The following is an 18,911-nucleotide window of genomic DNA, read 5'->3' as shown; positions in this document are numbered from 1 at the left end:
GGAGAAAGCAAATAAGATGAGGGAAATGGGACAATTTCCTGAAGGTCGTCACTGTGTCAGTGCTGGTTTTGTACCTTGTCTCATGTCATCCTTATGACAATCCCATGAGGTGGGTACCGTTATACCCCCCTTTGCTCTTGTGAGTTAGTGAGTGGTAGAACTGGGATTGGACCCAGGCTTCTCTAATTCTAGAGACTCCTTCTCAATCATTCGGCTGGAAAAGGTATTCCAACTGCCCATCCCCTAACCCCACCAACCAACCAACCAACCAAATAAACAAACAAACCAATCAACCAACCTACCAGTCAACCAACTAACCAACAAACCACACAATCAACCAACCAACCGCATAATCAACCAACCAACCAACCAACCAACCAACCAGCCAAACAACCAACAGCAGCAGCAACAGCGAACAACTCTCACCACCACCTGTCCTGAATTCTTTGTGTGATTTTATCTTGGGACTCAAAGTTCCCAGAGTAGAATTTCTTTCTTTGGCAAGCCCAAACATTCTCCCACTCACCTCTTGGGTGTGAATCACTTAAACAAGTGCCCTCCCCTCGAGGACTCCAGGGACCTCTCCCTGTGGGCTGGATGGTGGGCAGCAGGGAGCTGCCCTTCCTCAGCGGGCCTGGGGTCACTGTGGCCACATGGGCTCTGGCAGGAGGACCCACAGAGCCTGGCGTTGGCTGGGGAGAAGGACCGGCAGGTGGAGTAGGGAGGCCCAGCCTGGGAGGAGCAGCCGGGTCGTGGGTCTTCACCAGCTGTGCTCTGCAAACTCGCGCCCTGTGCCTGTCTCTCCCCAGAGCCTGTGCAGGCCTGTGTGCTCAACGGCACCATCATTGGGGTGAGCTGCTGCCTTCTCCTCCAGGGCGCCTGGGGGGCAGGGATGGGGTGCTGTGGGAAGGGTGTCATTCTAAAGTGCAAGTGAAAGGAACCAGGGAGGCCTGCCCCACCCACACTTTCCTTTCCTCCAGAGCTTCCCAGGCATCCTGGAGTGGAACCCCTACCTCTCCAGGGCCTGGGCCCCGCCTTCTAGCGCTCACATCCCGGCCCCAGGCACTCGAGCATTTCTTCTGTGCACGCTTTGATCTGGCCCTCTCCCTCTGCCCCAGCTCCCTCTCTGCCGGGAAAGCCTTCACTCTTACCATGCCATCCTTGAGGTGGGGTGGGGGGTAAGGGAGGGAGCAGACCCCTCAGGACAGGAGGAGAATCAGGGTGATGGATCCTGGCAGCTTTGGACAGCTGGGCCCCCATGCCTAAGGCAGACGGCTCACGGGACTGAGGGCAGTGGAGGGCTGGGGGGGTCGGGGTGCCAGGAGGCCTGACCCTGGTCCCTTTGGTTCCAGCCCGGGAGGAGTCTGATGGTTGACCTGTGTACCACCTGCCTCTGCACCGTCCAGGCGGGGGTCATCTCCGGATTCAAGCTGGAGTGCAGGCAGACCACCTGCGAGGACTGCCCGCTGGTGAGAGAGGCTCATGGGGGCCTGGGGCTGGACTGGGTACTTGTGGGACCCAAGCAATGGGACCTCACCGGGCTCTTTAAATAAAAGCTTTCGTGATTTTCTGATTATGGACATATTTGACAACGGTAAGGAAGAGAATAAAAGTCGCCTACCCAAATTGCATTTCTCAGATATAATTTAGTTTTGGAAATTTAAACATTTTCTTCCTGTATTTGCAAGGCTTATGATACCATATTTACAGATCTGTATTCCTTTTAAGCAACATACTGCTGTTCTTTGAAAACATTAAAAATTAGTCAACAAATATTTATCAGTTACTAGTTAGCCGACAATTATTTATCAGACACTTGCTATGTGCAGAGTTCTATGCAACATTCTTCGAAGGGGCTCTGCCTCAACACATACTTTGATTATTGGACGTTGCGTTTTCGTAGTTCGCCCTGCCGGGTCACAATGACTGTGTTTGCTCAGAACATCTCCTGAGCGTGGGTTCTGGGACGTGGCATCATCATTTCTAGTTGGGTAGAGGAAAGCGTGCACTGCACCCTTCTGATCATGACTCTCAGCCCCACCTCACAGCGCTGGACCCAACGCTCAGGACGCCTTGGTTTCCTCCGCAGACTGCCTTCTGCATTTGGGGCTCCTGCTGTCTTAGAACATATGGTTGGTCAGACGAGTTTCTTGTGAGCTAGATGCACAGGATATAGTCATTGCTCTTTCAGATGGCGGGGCAGCGGGCGGGTTCTGGGCGGGGTCGGGGAGGAATCCTTCATCCGAGGAGCGGCACAGCGGCCAGAGGGGAGGGGCGATGCGGGGGTTAGGGACAAGGTTAGGACAAGCTGCTGGTGCGGTCAGCGCTCTTGAGGACGGGGAGTGTTCTGCACCTGTGCCCTTCATGGCACTTGGCACCGTGTGATGCTCCAAGTAGGGGCTTAATAACATATTTACAAGGGGAGTGAAGGGGTCTGTAGGAGACACAGCTACTTCTGTTAGAATGGCTCAAGGAGAACATTCCCGCCTCAATTAGAAAGAAGCCAGCGAAGTATGCCTTTTTGCTTTTTTTAATTTAAAATCCCAGTTGTTTTAGGGTTTCGGATGCAGGTGTGTGTGTGTGTGTGTGTGTGTGTGTGTGATAACTCCCCTAGATACATCTGGGCTTGAATATAGGATGGAATGATGCTGTCTGGAGTCTTTGGCATCCCTTTACCTGGATGTCCATGGAACTACAGTGGATGCAGGAAGAGGTTCACACTAAGCTGTCCTGAAGGAGAGTGTTCCGGGGAAGGGGGGACGAGCCCACTGACTCTCTACCTGCGCCCTCTGGTGGTCAGAGTGTGGCACGGCCACTTCCTCTGCGTCCATAGAAATCCAGCTTTAGAATCCAGTCTAGACATAGGTTTCTAAATATTTTTAAATTCACGGCCCCTTTTGGTCTGTGTACTCCTCCTCCTCGCCTCCAAAATTCCGCTGTCTCCCCAGGGATCTCCTCCCTCTTGAGATCCCTGAGATTAGCCCTGCTGTGTATCTCTCAGCCTTTGCTGAGCTCTGCCTCAGATGCCCCCATTCTAGCTCAGCTTACCTGGTCTTGTCACGTTCCTCTGCCATGAAGGGCCTCCGTGTGGCCTCCTGCAGGTGGGAGCTGTGGTGGGTCAAGTTTAGGTCGGTCTGTGTCTGTTTGAACTGCCGATGTCAGATGGAACCGTTATCATCGTCGGAGACGTGGGTCCTCTGTCTCCTTCGGGGAGACGATACTTATACCTAAAAGGAGCCCAGAAGCCGGTTCGTGCTGCTGGGTGGTAGAGACAAAGGAAGGCTTGAGGAAGAGAGGTGACACTGACCAGGAACATTGAGAAGGCCTCCCAGAGGAGCATGACCATGGGCTGACCTTGAGCAATGACCAGCCCCCCCCCAGGAGGGGGCACAGGGACAGACTGGCATTTAAGCGAGAGTTAGAAAAGGGCAGCGGGGAGATAAGACTGGGGTCCTTGAGCAGCCGATGCAGTTTATGAAAAGGGCTGGGAGACACCTGTGAGGAGAGCTTGGGGGGCATCCCTGGACGGGGGGAGCAGGGCTGGTTGGCTGCTCAGACCTGAGCGAGTGAGCCTGTGGCTGGCCGGGCACCTGGCTGCTCCGGATTGGACGCTCCGGCAAAAGCCTGGTCAGCACTGCCCTCCGTGCCCGTCTGGCAGCTGTGCGGTGCGTACCCCGGCAGCAGTGGCTGGGAGCCCAGCAGGGCTCAGACAAGCCCGTCACCAGTGCAGCTGTGTTCTTGCCTTGTGGGGTCTGTTCTCTCTGTTTAGTCCTTCCAGTGGTTTCTGCCGTGTTCCCTCTCCCCCCGTCCCTCTTTCCCCAGTCCCACTGCACCTCTGAAATCATTGCCCCTCCTCTCACCTTCCACCCCCTCCTCCATCTCCTCCCATCCCTTCTTCTCCCACAGCGCCTACCATCTTTCCCTCTTCTTGGCTTCACCGTGCCCTCTGCCCCTCTGGGGTGTGGATTGTGCGTCCACCGCCCCATCCCTTCACTTCGCAGACCCCTCCTCCATTTGTCCCCCACCCCTCCCTTCTCCTGTAAAGATTTTGGGCACGTTCTTCTCCTTGCGCCTGCTGAGTGTAGGGCATTTCCTAGTCTCTTCTTCTAACACTCACTAAAAAATGGCCCAATCCACGCTCCCATGAAATCGTGCCTGATTTAAGCCTCATTTTATTTCCTCTTTCTGACTGTAACGACTCACATACGTTCATGCTGTTTTCCCCACCTCTTTCTTCCTCTCCCATCCACCTCGGTCCACACCTGCCAGGAACTGTGCGTTTTTGAAAACACAGTTAAAGCTCACCAGTGAAACACTACCTGATGGCCTCAAATGTCAGCAGTGTCCTTCTGAGTGTGTGTGTGGCCTGGGCTTTCTCTGTGGCTTCCCTGATGAGTTCAGTGGACGCTCATAGACTCCTAACCTCCCCTGCTGGTTACGAGCTGTCAGTCGGAGTGCAGTAAGCAAGGGAGCAACGTGAGAGGACCAGGTCTTCTGTCCGGGGCTCCAAATTGACGTGCTAGAGATTCATAGTAGAAAAACCTCAGGACTCCAAGGAATGAATCGCTAAGTGGTCATTACTAAATGTAGCAAAATGAAAAAAACAATGACACCGTAGCTGGTTTTCACATAACTAAATGTATTCTTTTAAACACCCCTACCTTCACCCCATATAAGGAACCTGCTTGTCCCTGTTCTGGGAGCGAGCAAGCATGGGCACCTGTTACTTGTTCTCACTGCCCCTTGCTGCAGCAGGGACCCTAATAAAGCCTTGCCTGAAACAAACAAACAAACAAACAAAACCAAAAAAAAAACTTTACTAGATTTAGTTCTTTTTTTTTTTTTTTTTTCGGGCATGGTGGGGAGAGTTAAAAGGGCTTTAATTTTAATGCAGTGATGAGACAGCTGATGGTCACTTTTTGGTTTTGTTAGTATGGCTTAAAATACTTTGCAAGATAAAAAGTTGGTTACCCTATGTCGTCTCCCAGATTGGGGGTGCGTTTTTGTGAAACAGTGAAATCCTTCTTCCGGGAAGCTGCTGTATTGGCAGGAATAGAGGTAGGAAGACAGTTACGACTGTGACAGAGTCCAGCGGTGGATGATGGTTGCTTGGATTAGGTGATGACAGAGGACCCTGGAATGACAAGCTGTGGATGAGTTCACGATGCATTTTTTGGCAAGATCTGGTGATGAGTGGGGCAGGGGGGATGTAAAAAGGGGAGAAGACAAGGGTGACCCCCAGATTTCTAGTTGGAGCAACTGCTTAATGAAACCATTTACCATTTGGCCTACTTACGATTGGGATCTTCGGGGGAGGTTTAAACTAAGGCTGCTTTTTCTCCTGGTTACAGGGTTACAAGGAAGAGAAGATGCAGGGCCAGTGCTGCGGGAGATGCCTGCCTGTGGCTTGCACCATTCAGCTACGAGGGGGACAGATCATGATGCTGAAGGTGGGGGCAACTTGGACTCAGGAGTCTCCCTACGATCACCGTCTGGTTTCCTATTTGGGGATATTTTCTTCAAGGAAGAGGGACTAAGTTTGGGTCAATATTGACTTCCTTTTGTACCTATTTCTGATTTTATAAGGGAAAGATGGATAACCTTTAGGAGGTACAGAATTTTCTCTTTGATTTGGTTATTTTGTCACTCTCTGTGACAAAAGTTGGTGCAGGGCCCCATGATTGGGAGTGAGTTGATCTTTAAGATTTTCTCCAGCCTTGATTGTCTGTGAGACTGGCCAGGCAATCAGGGTGACACAGACTCGGATCTACGAAAGCCAGAGTGGGCCGGCGGGGCCGGCAGGGGGCACCTGGCTCACCTCTCGTTCAGCAATCGATTGGCCGGTTTCCCTTTGCTGTGTCTTAATTCTTTAAGTTGTTGAGTGGTCAGTAGAGTTTAGGGATGCCCTACATTTATGCAGCCCTATTCCCAGTTAATAAGTTGTAAAACTGGACTCCACCTCCGTTCTGGGTTCTGGGTGTGGAGACTTTGCACACACTGCCTCAGTCTCGTTCCAAGGTCCCCTACATTGTCTCAACAACTCCAGCGAGTCAAGGTCATGGCTTGAAGTGGCTTTTCACCCCAAACACCGTCTTCAGATTTGCTTTGCCCACCTCCCCTTTTTCCTTTCAGCGCGACGAGACTCTCCAGGACGGCTGTGACAGTCACTTCTGCAGGGTCAACAAGAGAGGCGAGTTCATCTGGGAGAGGAGGGTCACGGGCTGCCCGCCCTTCGATGGACACAAATGTTTGGCCGAGGGGGTGAGTAGCTGGAGCTCAGGCCCTGCTTTCCTCTTGACTGTCTCCATCTTTGACTCTAAGAAGAGGGTTCTTCCGAACAGTGGTCCAGCTCTGCTGTTGGACACGTGATTCCCAGTGTCCAAGGAGAACCCTGACCTAGTTTAAAAATCAACGAAATTACAAAATCAAAGCCCGATGGAGGGACAAAACTCTCTCAACTATACCATGCTTTAAGAAAATACCTTCCCTTAAGGGAGAATGGATCTGTGATCCTTGAATGGGAAGGTGAGAGATCAAACTGATTTTCAGCCTCCCCTGGGAATGATGATCCTGGTGATTCAACTGGAAGAGAATTCAGAATAATCAGAATCATTTCAGCCTGGCCAGGTGGGGTGGTCAGTCTGCTCACATTTGTGATGGGAAAGCCCATTCATATCCGGGGACTTAAGCTCAGGACTGTGAGTCCAGAGCAGGACTTGGCCTGGAGTGACTGAAAGTGTCCACTATGTACTATTTGTGCCTAATCTGGGACTTTGCTGTTTTCTTAGGGGAAAATCATGAAAATTCCAGGCACATGCTGTGACACATGTAAGTACCTTACCAATAGCTTGTCCCTTGAAATCCATCAGGCCAAGTCCAGGGACTGTTCTTTTTTTTTTTTTTTTTTTCTTAATTATTAGCACCTTTATTTATTTATTTGGCTGTGTTGGGTCTTCGTTTCTGTGCGAGGGCTTTCTCTAGTTGTGGCAAGCGGGGGCCACTCTTCATTGCGGTGCGTGGGCCTCTCACTATCGCGGCCTCTCTTGTTGCAGAGCACAGGCTCCAGACGCGCAGGCTCAGTAGTTGTGGCTTACGGGCCTAGTTGCTCCGCGGCATGTGGGATCTTCCCAGACCAGGGCTCGAACCCGTGTCCCCTGCATTAGCAGGCAGATTCCCAACAACTGCGCCACCAGGGAAGCCCAGGGACTGTTCTTTGGAATGAACTTTCTTCTAGAAAGATATTGCAGTCACTGTGTTCAATTCTGCAGGGAACTTCCACCCCACCCTGCATGTCCTTGGACTGCCCCCTGCTCAAGCCCCCTTTCAAGATGCCTGTAAAGCAGACTCTTCCTCCTTCCTTCCAAATTCCTGACAATCACTAGCCTCTGACCTGCCTTTCCCCTTGCAGAGTCTTGGGTTGGTCATAGTCCTATCATGAGAGAATGTCTTCTCTCTGCCACCAGAGCTCCTGAAGACAGGCACCTTGATTCATGATCTCGACAGAGCAGACACTCAATATGCCTCTAATCTTTGGATGTCGTGCAGCTCTCCCAGAGAGAAAGGGAAGCCAGCAGCTGGCTGTGGGGCTGCAGAGAACACAGCCTTCTCGAGGATTTATGAGGCTGGTCTCAGTTTTATTAACCTCGTCTTCTTCACTCTCAGCTCCTCTTGACCTTGCAGTTGTGTGGTACTGGTTGGTCCCAATAGTTACGGCAGCAGCTTTGGAGACGGAGCTCAAGTCTGCCCATCAGACAGCATCTCACCACACGTTCTTGGCGTTCTTGTTTCCATGAGCGCAAGTACCTTTCAGAATCCCAGTGTTAGTGCTGTGTTCTCTGAATGTAGAATTACTTGCCTGGACTAATATTCTTTGTCTTTTAGCTTAGTTAGTTTCTGGGCTCACGGGCCCATGTTCCCACGTTTATTTTCGGGCAGAGAAGGGAAGAGTGAAAACACGAACGTCTTCAGCGTTCGGTCATTCATTCTTTTCCTGATGGCTCACCCTGACAGCCTCTGTAGTTGCTGTAACCAAATTGCAGATGGCGGAAACACACTCTGAAAGCATCTTTTTCTATGGTTCTTGTCTGCGTGGTTGAAGAACGTGGTCAGGAGACCATCAGAGGAGATGCATTCTCTCTAGGCGTGCTGCACATGGAATTGGGCCGAGGCTGTTATCTTCAAAACTAGCAGCGAGGCAAAAAGGGGCCTGTGTTGGTCTGTGCTTTCAAGAGGTGGGGACCTTCCATAAGGAAAAGAAGCCAGGCTCAGGGATTTAAATCTACAGCAAAAGAATAGAGTGTGTTGGCCTCAATATGTTTTCCTTATTCACCCTCTTAATGTGGTTGGCAGGCTTTCACTTTAAAATGACATTATTTGGGAGTTGGGAGCCCAACTCTTAGGTAGTTAAAGTTGATTTAGATTTGGCCATCCAGGAATGGAAAACTCCCAGTGTTTGGATGGGCAATAATGAGCTGGCATTAAATCTTAGAATTATCAGTGGGCCTAGTAGAGGTTCAGATCTGAATCCTTTTAACCCCTGTATATAAGGAGACCCATGCTAGCGACCTGGAGATAGCTATACCCAAAAGGAAGATTCCATAAGGGCTCCTAGGATCAGCTCCCACAGAGACAATGACATTTGCAGGGATGGATACATATTAATTGCATTTATTAGCTACCTCATTGCCCGTTAGCTTCTGGATATTGTTATAAGCGCAGGAGGATTGCTCTGATCATTATGGGTTTTATTTTATTTTTAACATCTTTATCGGAATATAGTTGCTTTACAATGTTGTGTTAGTTGCTGCTGTATAACAAAGTGAATCAGCTATACGTATACATATATCCCCATATCCCCTCCCTCTTGCATCTCCCTCCCACCCTCCCTATCCCACCCCTCTAGGTGGTCACAAAGCACGGAGCTGATCTCCCTGTGCTATGCGGCTGCTTCCCACTAGCTGTCTATTTTACATTTGGTAGTGTATATATGTCCATGCCACTCTCTCACTTCGTCCCAGCTTCCCCTTCCCCCTCCCCGTGTCCTCAAGTCCATTCTCTACGTCTGCATCTTTATTCCTGTCCTGCCCCTATGTTCATCAGAACCTTTTTTCTTTTTTTAGATTCTATGTATATATGTGTTAGCATACAGTATTTGTTTTTCTCTTTCTGACTTACTTCACTCTGTATGACAGACTCTAGGTCCATCCACCTCACTACAAATAACTCAATTTCATTTCTTTTTATGGCTGAGTAATATTCCATTGTATATATGTGCCACATCTTCTTTATCCATTCATCTGTCGATGGACACTTAGGTTGCTTCCATGTCCTGGCTATTGTAAATAGTGCTGCAATGAACATTGTGGTACATGACTCTTTTTGAATTACGGTTTTCTCAGGGTATAGGCCCAGTAGTGGGATTGCTGGGTCATATGGTAGTTCTATTTTTAGTTTTTTAAGGAACCTCCATAGTGGCTGTATCAATTTACATTCCCACCAATAGTGCAAGAGGGTTCCCTTTTCTCCACACCCTCTCCAGCATTTGTTGTTTGTAGATTTTCTGATGATGCCCATTCTAACAAGTGTGAGGTGGTACCTCATTGTAGTTTTGATTTGCATTTCTCTAATAATTAGTGATGTTGAGCAGCTTTTCATGTGCTTCTTGACCATCTGTATATCTTCTTTGGTGAAATGTCTATTTTGGTCTTCTGCCCATTTTTGGATTGGGTTGTTTTTTTTTTTTGATATTGAGCTGCATGAGCTGCTTGTAAATTTTGGAGATTAATCCTTTGTCAGTTGCTTCGTTTGCAAATATTTTCTCCCATTCTGAGGGTTGTCTTTTTGTCTTGTTTATGGTTTCCTTTGTTGTGCAAAAGCTTTTACGTTTCATTAAGTCCCATTTGTTTATTTTTGCTTTTATTTCCATTTCTCTAGGAGGTGGATCAAAAAGGACCTTGCTGTGATTTATGTCATAGAGTGTTCTGCCTATGCTTTCCTCTAAGAGTTTTATAGTGTCTGGCCTTACATTTAGGTGTTTAATCCATTTTGAGTTTATTTTTGTGTATGGTGTTAGGAAGTGTTCTAATTTCATTCTTCTACATGTAGCTGTCCAGTTTTCCCAGCACCACTTATTGAAGAGGCTGTCTTTTCTCCATTGTATATTCTTTCCTCCTTTATCAAAGATGAGGTGACCATGTGTGCGTGGGTTTATCTCTGGGCTTTCTATCCTGTTCCGTTGATCTATATTTCTGTTTTCGTGCCAGTACCATACTGTCTTGATTACTGTAGCTTTGTAGTATATTCTGAAGTCTGGGAGCCTGATTCCTCCAGCTCCGTTTTTCTTTCTCAAGATTGCTTTGGCTATTCAGGCTCTTTTGTGTTTCCATACAAATTGTGAAATTTTTTGTTCTAGTTCTGTGAAAAAGGCCATTGGTAGTTTGATAGGGATTGCACTGAATCTGTAGATTGCTTTGGGTAGTATAGTCATTTTCACAATGTTGATTCTTCCAATCCAAGAACATGGTATATCTCTCCATCTGTTTGTATCGTCTTTAATTTCTTTCATCAGTGTCTTACAGATTTCTGCATACAGGTCTTTTGTCTCCTTAGGTAGGTTTATTCCTAGGTATTTTATTCTTTTTGTTGCAATGGTAAATTGGACTGTTACCTTAATTTCTCTTTCAGATTTTTCATCATTAGTGTATAGGAATGCAAACCCTAGTGTGTAGGGTTTGTCATACATGGCCTTTATTATGTTGAGGTAGGTTCTCTCTTTGCCTACTTTCTGGAGAGTTTTTATCATAATTGGGTGTTGAATTTTGTCGAAAGCTTTTTCTGCATCTATTGAGATTATCCTATGGTTTTTATCCTTCGATTTGTTAATATGGTGCATCACATTGATTGATTTGAGTATATTGAAGAATCCTTGCATTCCTGGGATAAACCCCACTTGATCATGGTGTATGATCCTTTTAATATGCTGTTGGATTCTGTTTGTTAGTATTTTGTTGAGGATTTTTGCATTTATGTTCATCAGTGATATTGGCCTGTAGTTTCCTTTTTTTGTGATATCTTTGTCTGGTTTTGGTATCAGGGTGATGGTGGCCTTGTAGAATGAGTTTGGGAGTGTTCCTCTCTCTGCTATATTTTGGAAGAGTTTGAAAAGGATAGGTGTTAGCTCTTCTCTAAATGTTTGATAGAATTCGCCTGTGAAGCCATCTGGTCCTGGGCTTTTGTTTGCTGGAAGATTTTTAATCACAGTTTCAATTTCAGTGCTTATGATTGGTCTGTTTATATTTTCTGTTTCTTCCTGGTTCAGTCTCAGAAGGTTGTGCTTTTCTAAGAATTTGTCCATTTCTTCCAGGGTGTCCATTTTATTGGCGTATAGTTGCTTGTAGTAATCTCTTATGATCCTTTGTATTTCTGCAGTGTCAGTTGTTACTTCTCCTTTCTCATTTCCAATTCTGTTGATTTGAGTCTTCTCCCTTTTTTTCTTGATGAGTCTAGCTAATAATTTATCAATTTTGTTTATCTTCTCAAAGAACCAGCTTTTAGTTTTATTGATCTTTGCTATTGTTTCCTTCATTTCTTTTTCATTTATTTCTGATCTGATTTTCTGTTTTTTAATTTTTGGCTGCGTTGGGTCTTCGTTGCTGTGTGTGGGCTTTCTCTAGTTGTGATGAGCGGGGGCTACTCTTCATTGCAGTGCGCACGCTTCTCATTGCAGTGGCTTCTCTTGTTATGGAGCACGGGCTCTAGGTGCACGGGCTTCAGTAGTTGTGGCACATGGGCTTAGTTGCTTCGCGGCATGTGGGATCTTCCCAGACCAGGGCTTGAACCTGTGTCCTCTGCGTTGGCAGGCGGATTCTTAACCACTGTGCCATCAGGGAAGCCCTCTGATCTGATGTTTATGATCTTTCCTTCTGCTAACTTTGGGGGTTTTTTTTGTTCTTCTTTCTCTAGTTGCTTTATGTGTACGGTTAGGTTGTTTATTTGAGGTGTTTCTTGTTTCTTGAGGTAGGATTGTATTGCTATAAACTTCCCTCTTAGAACTGCTTTTGCTGCATCCCATAGGTTTTGGGTCATCGTGTTTTCATCGTCATTTGTTTCTAGGTATTTTTTGATTTCCTCTTTGATTTCTTCAGTGATCTCTTGGTTATTTAGTAACGTATTATTTAGCCTCCGTGTGTTTGTATTTTTTACAGTTTTTTTCCCTGTAATTGATATCTAATCTCATAGCGTTGTGGTCGGAAAAGATACTTGATAAGATTTCAATTTTCTTAAATTTACCAAGGCTTGATTTGTGACTCAAGATATGATGTATCATGGAGAATGTTCCATGAGCACTTGAGAAGAAAGTGTATTCTGTTGTTTTTGGATGGAATGTCCTATAAATATCAATTAAGTCCATCTTGTTTAATGTGTCATTTGAAGCTTGTGTTTCCTTATTTATTCATTATGGCTTTTAGAGTCTACAGTTACATAACAGTAAGTCCCATCCATTGACATCACCAAACCACAGTGAATCTAGGCTGCTCCTGCAATTAAAATTGTGCCATTAAGTGAGTTAAACCCAGTGATAACTATATCTCTGAATATGAAGGGCCAGGAGAAGCTGAGGGGAACCAGGACCACTGACTTGCCCTCCCCATGGCTGGCTTTGGTGATCCAGTTACTGTGAAATTGACCTATTTCCAGTAAATGAGGGAACTGGGCTGGAGAGTGTTGTATGGAAGAACAGGTTGCATCTCTCACCTGTCCTGTAGGTGAGGAGCCCGAGTGCAAGGACATCACTGCCAAGCTGCAGTACGTCAAAGTGGGAGACTGTCTGTCTGAAGAGCAAGTGGACATTCACTACTGCCAGGTAAGGGGTCCTCGGTTGGGAGGGGCAAGTTCTTTGTTTGGACACGTCTCTTTAGTTACAGAGTGGAAGGATCTGGGAAATTCACAGGGGGGGAGAAGTGAAAGGAACTGGGAGCTTTTAAAATTTTTTTAAAAAGCCAGTGTTTTACTGAAGTAAATGGGAACTTTTGACCCTAGAAGAAAAAAACTGAGCAGTGATTCAACACACCCTTTGAAGAGAATGGAGAGTTACTTAATGGAAGATGGGAGCTATGCTTCCTGAAGATCAATCACACAGGCATAGAAATTGCAGCTAGAGGGCTTGGGTGTGACAGTTCCATTAGGACAGGCCTTTCAGACCTCCCAAGAGCTACTTTTACACATTGTTTGGCTGTCCTGTGTTTCCCCGGGCAAGGCCAGACCTTCTTGATTGGAGGAGGGCAGGTGGAGGAAGTGGCCTGCCCCAGAGCCCTCCCCACCCTGGGACTCTCCACCGCCCGCAACGGCCGCCTCTCTCTGCCCCGCCGTAGGGAAGGTGCACCAGCAAAGCCCTGTACTCCATCGACACGGAGGACGTGCAGGAGCAGTGCGCCTGCTGCACGCCCACACGCACGGAGCCCATGCAGGTGCCCCTGCGCTGCGCCAACGGCTCCGTCATCCACCACGTGGTCCTCAACGCCATGCAGTGCAAGTGCTCCCCCAGGAAATGCCGCCAGTGAGGCGCGGCCCTGCCGCGGACACCCGTCACCACCCGCTTGGCGACCCCTGCTCGGCGCATGCGCACTCTGCTCCCGGGCTCCCCCGGGCCCACAATAAAGGCCAATCTGTCATCTTGCCAAAGGCTCATGGTTCATCTAGGCTGAGATGGCTATTGTAGGCTGGGCTGGAGCTCTGAGGCTGGTGCTGAAGGGGGCGGGGGGTAGGGGAGCACAGGCTCCATCTGGAAACACTTGAGCCCCGGGGTCTGCGGGAGGCACCGCCCACCTCGGGGAGAAAGTGGCATCTCAGCGTCCACGGGGAGGGAAGGGGAAAGTGAGCGCCAGGCCTCCTCGGAAACAGCCCAGTGGCTGAAGGAGAAGGGATTTGCTCTGGAACACTGGGGTCTCCAGTCTCTGAATCCAGGGACTTCTGGGCAGAGCAGAGGGGGGCCCTGGAACCAGGCTCCTGCCAGGCTGTGGCCAGTGTGGCTGACTTGATGGGGAAGGAGCCCCAGTGGGTGTGCAAGGGGTTCTCTGAGCCCTCGGCTGAGCCAGTGCCTGTGTCCCTCAGTGGCCCCCGTGGGAGGGTGAGAGGCTGGGGGCTGGGGGGCTGGAAACACGGTGCTGGGCATATGCGGGAACGTGGTCCCTCGTGGCACAGGCGTGGCGGTGGCCGGGGACCCCCAGACTCAGGGGCGGCCCAGGTTCCACCCATGGCCTTCGCTGGACTGTGTGGCCTCAGCAAGCCCCTTAGCGGTTTTCAGACTTAGTTTCCTCAACTGGAACCAGGAACGTCAGTCTCACTCACTCGGTTGGGAGGGTCAAATAAGCCAGAAAGTCCGGGAGTAACTATGAATTGCTCTATAATAACGGAAAAAGTGACCAGAAGAAAAATGGGGAAATCAAGGTTCAAAGGGGAACCCTAAGTGTCCCTACCGTCAGTGGCAGAGCACTGAGGGTTTCCTTTGTTCTGAGGGGTGAGGGGGCTGAGTTCCTTTTGGGCTGGATGCTGGAGGCGGAGGCCCTGCCCACTCCAGGATCCTTTAGTGGACAGAAGAGGTGTAGGTAACGCCAGACCTCACCGGGTCCCCAAATCACTAACCACTGCTGTCACTCTCAAGGAGAGATCATCCTTTCTTAGACTTTTATGAAAAAAAGCTTACATGTATATGCTGGCAAGATGGCAGAGACTCTAGGTGGGGAGAGCACACCCATGAGAATAAAGCAACTGTCCTGGCTATGAGACAGGAATTTGATGGAGGATGGACTTTCACGCCAGATCCTTCTAACCCAGGAGAGACTCAACTCATTGAACGTACTGGACGATGGAGCTGGAAAGGATTTAGACATTATCTCATCCACTGCCCTCTCCTGCCCCTTTGCAGAGGATGAAAGCAGCTCAGAGAACTTGAGTGACTTGCCAAAGGTCACACAGCTGCTGGGTGGCAGGGTCAGGTTCAGAACCCAAGTACCTGGACACCTGGGCAAGAACTCCTGAGCCGGTCCATCAGAGCCGCACGTCCCTGGTGCTGACAGATCCGGCCCTGTTCTCACAGGAACCAGTGACGGCTGCATTTCTAGGTCTTTCTGCTTCTGTCACTGCTGGGGAAGAACCTCCGGGGAAGATACATTAAAGGCAAATGGCATGGGTTGTGTTGAGTCGTTTTGGTGGGGAGTTTAGCCGGGTAGAGGGAAGGAAGAATGGATAGAAGTTTTATGTAACTGCTCAATAATTCAAAGGCTGTCATCATCCATCACCCCGCCTCCAGTTTGAGTGCCTCTATGGTCTCTGTAGGAAACCAGATCCAGGGCCAGAGAATTACCTGTCTCTCTTCTGACTGATCGCCTAATGCTCCACCTGGGGACGAGGTGCCATTGGAGGCATCGGCCACAGAGAAACTCAGCAGGGAGACTACCTCTTCAGCAGAAGGTGTCAATTTCCCAACTGCCTCCATAGACTGAGTTCTCCTCATATTTACTGATAGGACAGTTCGCTACCAAGAAGAAAGCTGAGTCAGAAAAATTGCATATTGTGATTAAAAAAAAAAAATGCAGGGAGTAGGGTAAAAAGGAGAAACTGGTAGTGGGGGTATGAGCCAGGAGCCGTCCGCATTCTACATGTGTTCCAGGGCGGGTCTGCCTCTGGTCTCAGGCACTCTCCTTTTTGTCACCCTTAGACCAGATGGGACAGTCCCCAAAGGGAGAGTCTTAGGGGGAGTCTCAAGGTAGGAGTATGCAGGGACCAGGGGACTAAAAAAGTGCTGGAGGGAGAGAAGAGAGGGAATGGATAAGGAACCACCATGGTGGAAAGGTTTCCAATCCTCTTGGCATTGAAAACACGTAGAGAAGGGTTCCCAGAAGTGAATGGAGAAGGGCGTTGTCTCAAGCAGCCAGGAACCAAGTGTTAGAGCACAGACTCTGGAGCAGGCACAGTCCTCAGAGGCACGGTGCCTGGCCGTTTACACTGCAGTCTCCTAATCTGTGAAATGGGCACACAGGCAGTAATTACCTCCTAGATTTGTTACTAGAATTAGATAATTCCTCTGGGGAAGGCTCTGAGAAGGATGCTGAGGGGGAGGAGGTCCACGTCCACAGCAGCCGTGGTTACTCCTGGTGCCCAGGATACGGCCCAGGTTGGCACACACTGCTTTTGGATTTCCTTCTGCTCAGCCCCTGACTCCCCTTTACTGCCTCAGTTTCCTCATCTGTAAAGTGGGGAGCAATCCCCACCAGCCCACCTTATCAGCATAGGAGATAGGAAAGTCCGTGGTCATTCAGAGCCTACTTGACATATATTGTTAACATAATACCTTTTCATTTTCAGGGTCCCTGGTATTAATGCACTTGTTTAGCTTGGGGGCGTCTTGGAACTGTAGATTCCATCATCCAGAATGGCCCTTTGGAGGTCTTCTCTTCCATCCCCCTGCCCATGGCTAGGTACCAAAGCCATTCCGGAGAGATGGAACTCCTCTTTTTCCTGGGATGGAGCTTTCACCATCTACCTCCTCAAGTGGTCCCAGCGTCTCCCTGGGAAGCTTTGCTAAAACCTGCCCCTCCCCTTGCCTCCTGCAGCCCCTCTTCCTGTCCCCGGGGCACGATTCCTCCACTCCTGCTCCTTTTAGTCTAGAGAAAGGTGGGGACAGCTGGTGGCGGGTGGAGTGCAGGCAGGTGTGCCGGGGAGCCTCCCACCCCTACGCAGGCGATCAGGGCCAGGGCGGCGGGAAGCAGGCTTCCCGGGCGGGATTGGAAGCTAATCAGGCAGACTGTTCACGAGATAATCCGGCTGAATGCTCACACCGGAACGAGGTTAGCAGGCAGCTCCGCGGGTGGGGAGAGCAGCGGTCTTACTGTCTCGCCCCTCAGCTTCATTAACCGGAGCGTGTCCCGGACTCCACCCGCCCACGGGAACGCGCTCCTTTCTCCACGTGGCGCGACCAGCGCAGGTGCGCCTAGGGTGCAGCTCCGGGGAGGCCTGGTAGCCGCTGGCGAGGGGTGGGGGAGGGGGCAGCGGCAGCAGGCTGGGGCGGGCACGTCCAAACGGAGCTGAGCCGCGATGGAATTAGTCCCGCGACTGAATAAGCCAGTGCAGACGGCAGAGCAGCCCCAGCAGAGGGGCAGTCCCGGTTTCCTGGCCTGCGCGCTTGCACCATGGCCACCCGCGGGCTGAGCGGTGAGTACCCCCTGCCGGGGACCCTGGTCCTGGGCATCTGACAAGTTGTAGAAGGCAGAGGGGCTGGGAGTGAAGGAGATGGCATCTTAACTCCTACCCGTTGGGATTTGTGACCCCGAGTGAACCTGGAGGGGGTGGTTCCAGAGCTGATCCTTCTCTCCCAGGATAGGGAAGGCGAGGGATGCCTGAGCACTTTCCTGGACACTCATTTCTAATCAAGGAGAGAAGAGGTAGGACAAGAGGCAGAAGATTGGTGCAGTGGCTTTTTGGTGATGAATTACCAATTCCTATCTCTTTATCTTCATGTTAAGTCGGGGGGTGTTCAGTTTAGTGCGTCTGAATGGCAAGCAAACACCCAGGGTTTAAGTCAGAAACAATCTGCTGAGGACAGAGGTTCAGATTCACCCCCTGCAATTTGACTTCGGCGTTCCTGGAGCAGCTTCACAGTTTCAGGAAGTCTCCTCCAGCCCTTATCCAAACCCCCCCCCCTCCCCCCAGGAAGGGCATTTACACCTCGGGGTGCAGGGAAACACAGGCGTGACTTTCCTGGGGACTTTTTTTTAGAGGAAAAGCAAATTGAGGCAGCGTTTAGGGGAGCAGGATGTGATCCTGCTGCACCTCCAAATGATACTGAGTAGAAAGACGTGTTTGGCAGGGTTGACCTTGCTTGGAAAGGGATTTTGTTGGGTGTCTTGTTTCTGGTGGTTCGTGGGAGAGGCGTGGAGTGGCGGGGGCAGGGTGCCCACTTCATTGGGATGAACGGTGGGCAGAAGGGACTGGAACGTAGGCATCAGCCACAGTCCTGAGACTTTATGAGCAGGTGTGGAGAGACACCCCGGGACCACGTGGATGCGGGTCCAGGATAGAAGTGCCCACTGAGCAAGGTTAGGTCTCAGCCCAAAGGCAGGTGACAGGTGAGGGAAGATCTTAGACAAGGTAGGGCGCTTCTGGAGGATGACGAGACTCCGGGTCCCTGCACTTGCCTGGGCTTTGTGCTTGGGACCGGACATTAGAGCCCTGCCTCAGCTGCTGGGTGTCCAGGGCCCAATCTCCCCCTCACGGTGTCCTGTCATGCACCGTCATTTTGGGAGCCAAGAACCTGAGAAGGTCCTTTCGGGGCACCTGCATCGCTCTCTGAGTTGCCTCTACGTGGGTCCTGGGCCTCTTTGCTGGCTGATGGAGGAAGCTGTGTGAGGAGTGGGGATGGGTTCCAAACACCAGCCTCAGGTTCTGTCCAGTTTCTCTCTGCCCCTTCCCTGCCCTCTTCCGCTACAGGGCACAGCTAGGCGGCCGGAGGCACTGGGGACTAAAGTGGAGCTTGTCTTTCATTTTCTTTAATGAGGACCTGATTCCTAGAGCACACGGAGAACAGAAACTTGACCACTAGAGATGAGAATCTTGCCTCTAACTACAAAGTAGAATCGGTCTCTATTTGTATGCAGGTGGTTGGGGAGGAGGAGTTTAAACAGAGATTGCATTCAAGGAAAGAACCAGCCATGTGGACACCTGGAGAATGATCTAGCAAAGGCAGTAGTGGCGAAAGACCCCATGGCAGCAACGTGCTTGGGCTGTCCAAAAAATAGGGGGGAAGCCCAGTGCCTGGAGGGAGAGGGAGAGGGAGAGGGTGAGAGTGAACCAGATCACGCGGAGTCTTGGGACTCAGGCCATATGTTTTTGACTTTTCAAAGAGAAAGGGAAGAGTA

The 18,911-nt window shown here is 49.8% G+C and overlaps 2 protein-coding genes across 6 annotated transcripts in view; both read left to right on the top strand.

The window, feature by feature from the left end:
* VWF (von Willebrand factor) overlaps window positions 1-13,677 on the top strand; it is a 156,082-nt gene extending 142,405 nt beyond the window's left edge. For all 4 annotated transcript variants that reach the window (XM_036865019.1, XM_036865018.1, XM_036865020.1 and 1 more), the window contains 7 exons: window positions 810-850; window positions 1,353-1,469; window positions 5,352-5,450; window positions 6,133-6,261; window positions 6,789-6,828; window positions 12,765-12,862; window positions 13,371-13,677. In XM_036865019.1, the coding sequence (XP_036720914.1) occupies window positions 810-850; window positions 1,353-1,469; window positions 5,352-5,450; window positions 6,133-6,261; window positions 6,789-6,828; window positions 12,765-12,862; window positions 13,371-13,559 (713 nt within the window). In that variant the 3' untranslated portion in view covers window positions 13,560-13,677. The remainder of the gene's footprint in view (window positions 1-809; window positions 851-1,352; window positions 1,470-5,351; window positions 5,451-6,132; window positions 6,262-6,788; window positions 6,829-12,764; window positions 12,863-13,370) is intronic.
* Window positions 13,678-16,781: 3,104 nt separating this feature from the next.
* Window positions 16,782-18,911, top strand: part of ANO2 (anoctamin 2) — a 344,349-nt gene continuing 342,219 nt past the window's right edge. The window contains exon 1 of one of the 2 annotated variants that reach the window (XM_036865660.1): window positions 16,782-17,208. In XM_036865660.1, the coding sequence (XP_036721555.1) occupies window positions 17,187-17,208 (22 nt within the window). In that variant the 5' untranslated portion in view covers window positions 16,782-17,186. The remainder of the gene's footprint in view (window positions 17,209-18,911) is intronic. The other variant, XM_036865658.1, reaches the window with a different exon arrangement.

This window comes from Balaenoptera musculus, chromosome 10 (assembly GCF_009873245.2).
Source record: "Balaenoptera musculus isolate JJ_BM4_2016_0621 chromosome 10, mBalMus1.pri.v3, whole genome shotgun sequence".
NCBI lineage: Eukaryota > Metazoa > Chordata > Mammalia > Artiodactyla > Balaenopteridae > Balaenoptera > Balaenoptera musculus.
The sequence above is the reverse complement of the archived record's forward strand: the minus strand, read 5'-3'. Positions and strand labels throughout refer to the sequence as shown.